We start from the raw sequence: 2,500 nt of genomic DNA, 5'->3' as shown, positions 1-2,500 counted from the left end.
GTGCTGAGGGTCGCTGTCTTGGCTGTGTGCTGAGGGTCGTTGTCTGGGCTGTGTGCTGAGGGTCGTTGTCTTGGCTGTGTGCTGAGGGTCGTTGTCTTGGCTGTGTGCTGAGGGTCGTTATCTGGGCTGTGTGCTGAGGGTCGTTGTCTTGGCTGTGTGCTGAGGGTCGTTGTCTTGGCTGTGTGCTGAGGGTCGTTGTCTTGGCTGTGTGCTGAGGGTCGTTATCTGGGCTGTGTGCTGAGGGTCGTTGTCTTGGCTGTGTGCTGAGGGTCGTTGTCCTGGCTGTGTGCTGAGGGTCGTTGTCTTGGCTGTGTGCTGAGGGTCGTTGTCTGGACTGTGTGCTGAGGGTCGTTGTCTTGGCTGTGTGCTGAGGGTCGTTGTCTTGGCTGTGTGCTGAGGGTCATTGTCTTGGCTGTGTGCTGAGGGTCGTTATCTTGGCTGTGTGCTGAGGGTCGTTCCCCTGTTGGAAGCTAACCTTCGCCCCAGTCTAAGGTCTTGTGCACTCTGGAGCAGGTTTTCATTAAAGAGCTCTCTGTACATTGCTCCATTCATCTTTGTCTCGATCCTGACTAGACTCCCAGTCCATGCTAATGAAAAACGTCCACACATCATGATGCTGCCATCACCATGCTTCACCATAGGGATGGTGCCAGGTTCCTCCAGACGTGACGTTTGACATTCAGGCCAAATAGTTCAATCTTGGTTTCATCAGACCAGAGCATCTTGTTTCTCCTGGTCTAAGAGTCTTTAGGTACCTTTTGACAAACTCCAAGTGGGCTGTCATGTGTCGTTTACTGAGGAGTGGCTTCCGTCTGGCCACTCTACCATAAAGGCCTGATTGGTGGAGTACTGCTGAGATGGATGTCCTTCTGGAAAGTTCTCCCAGCTTTTTATTTAACCTTTATTTAACTAGGCAATTCTTATTTACAATCACGGCCTACCAAAGGGCAAAAGGCCTCCTGCTGTGACAACACAACACTGCACAAAGAGATACCTAACACAATAACATAGCATGGTAGCCGCACATGACAACAACATGGTGGCAACACAACATAGCAGCAGCACAACATGGTAGGAGCACAACATGGTAGCAGAACAACATGGTAGCAGCACAACATGGTAGCAGCACAACATGGTAGCAGCACAACATGGTAGCAGCACAAAATGGTAGCAGCACAACACACGGTACAAACATTATTGGACACAGACAACAGCACAAAGGGCAAGAAGGTAGAGACAACAATACATTACGCAAAGCACCCACAACTGTCAGTAAGAGTGTCCCTGGTTGAGTCTTTGAATGAAGTGACCAAGGCCCTTCTCCCCCGATTGCTCAGATTGCTCAGTTTGGCCGGGCGGCCAGTTCTAGGAAAAGTATTGTTGGTTCTAAACTTCTTCCATTTAAGAATGATGGAGGCCACTGTGCTCTTGGGGACCTTCAATGCTGCAGAAATGTTTTGGTACCCTTCCCCAGATCTGTGCCTCGACACAATCCTGTCTCTTAGCTCTGTGGACAATTCAGATGACCTCTTGGCTTGGTTTTTGCTCTGACATGTACTGTTTAACTGTGTAACCTTATATAGACAGGTGTGTGCCTTTCCAAACCATGTCCAATTAATTGAATTTAGCACAGGTGGACTCCAATCAAGTTGTAGAAACATCTCAAGGATGATCAATGGAAACAGGATGCACCTGAGCTCAATTTCTGTTTTCGCCTTGTCATTATGGGGTATTGTGATGTCATTATGAGGTATTGTGATGTCTTTATGGGGTATTGTGATGACATTATGGGGTATTGTGATGTCATTATGGGGTATTGTGATGTCATTGTGGGGTATTGTGATGTCTTTATGGGGTATTGTGATGTCATTATGGGGTATTGTGATGTCATTATGGGGTATTGTGATGTCTTTATGGGGTATTGTGATGTCATTATGAGGTATTGTGATGTCATTATGGGGTATTGTGAGTAGATTGAAGAGGATTTTTGTTTACTTAATTCATTTTAGAATAAGACTGTAACATAACAAAACGTTCCTAAGGCACTATTATGGTTAGTGATTATAAATAAAAACATCATTTAACACTTACCTTGGGTGTTCCAGCGAAACTGGTCATCTACCGAACTGCAAGAAAACAAACACAAGATTTGAGGTTCTGAAAACAAATGTATGATATGGAGTTGATCATACTGTAACATCATAGTTAAGATTGAAACTATTTAGTGCATAACATCTGACGTAAAGTAAACAAACAAGCTGTAACAGTGGAGATCGGATATTCAGCACCACTGAAGCGGACAGCGACGGAATAGGTATTCTGAATTTCAGCACCACTGAAGCAGACAGCGACGGAATAGGTATTCTGAATTTCAGCACCACTGAAGTGGACAGCGACGGAATAGGTATTCTGAATTTCAGCACCACTGAAGCGGACAGCGACGGAATAGGTATTCTGAATTTCAGCACCACTGAAGCAGACAGCGACGGAATAGGTATTC

General features: G+C 45.8%; 1 protein-coding gene across 1 annotated transcript in view; it reads right to left on the bottom strand.

Moving 5' to 3' along the window:
* LOC139366914 (catenin delta-2-like) overlaps positions 1 to 2,500 on the bottom strand; it is a 573,021-nt gene that overhangs the window by 329,073 nt on the left and 241,448 nt on the right. Inside the window, exon 4 of the mRNA XM_071104665.1 lies at positions 2,092 to 2,126. Within this exon, the coding sequence (XP_070960766.1) occupies positions 2,092 to 2,126 (35 nt within the window). The remainder of the gene's footprint in view (positions 1 to 2,091; positions 2,127 to 2,500) is intronic.

Source organism: Oncorhynchus clarkii, chromosome 15, assembly GCF_045791955.1.
Source record: "Oncorhynchus clarkii lewisi isolate Uvic-CL-2024 chromosome 15, UVic_Ocla_1.0, whole genome shotgun sequence".
Lineage (NCBI taxonomy): Eukaryota > Metazoa > Chordata > Actinopteri > Salmoniformes > Salmonidae > Oncorhynchus > Oncorhynchus clarkii.
Note: the sequence above shows the minus strand (reverse complement) of the source record. Positions and strands in the feature narration are given on the sequence as shown.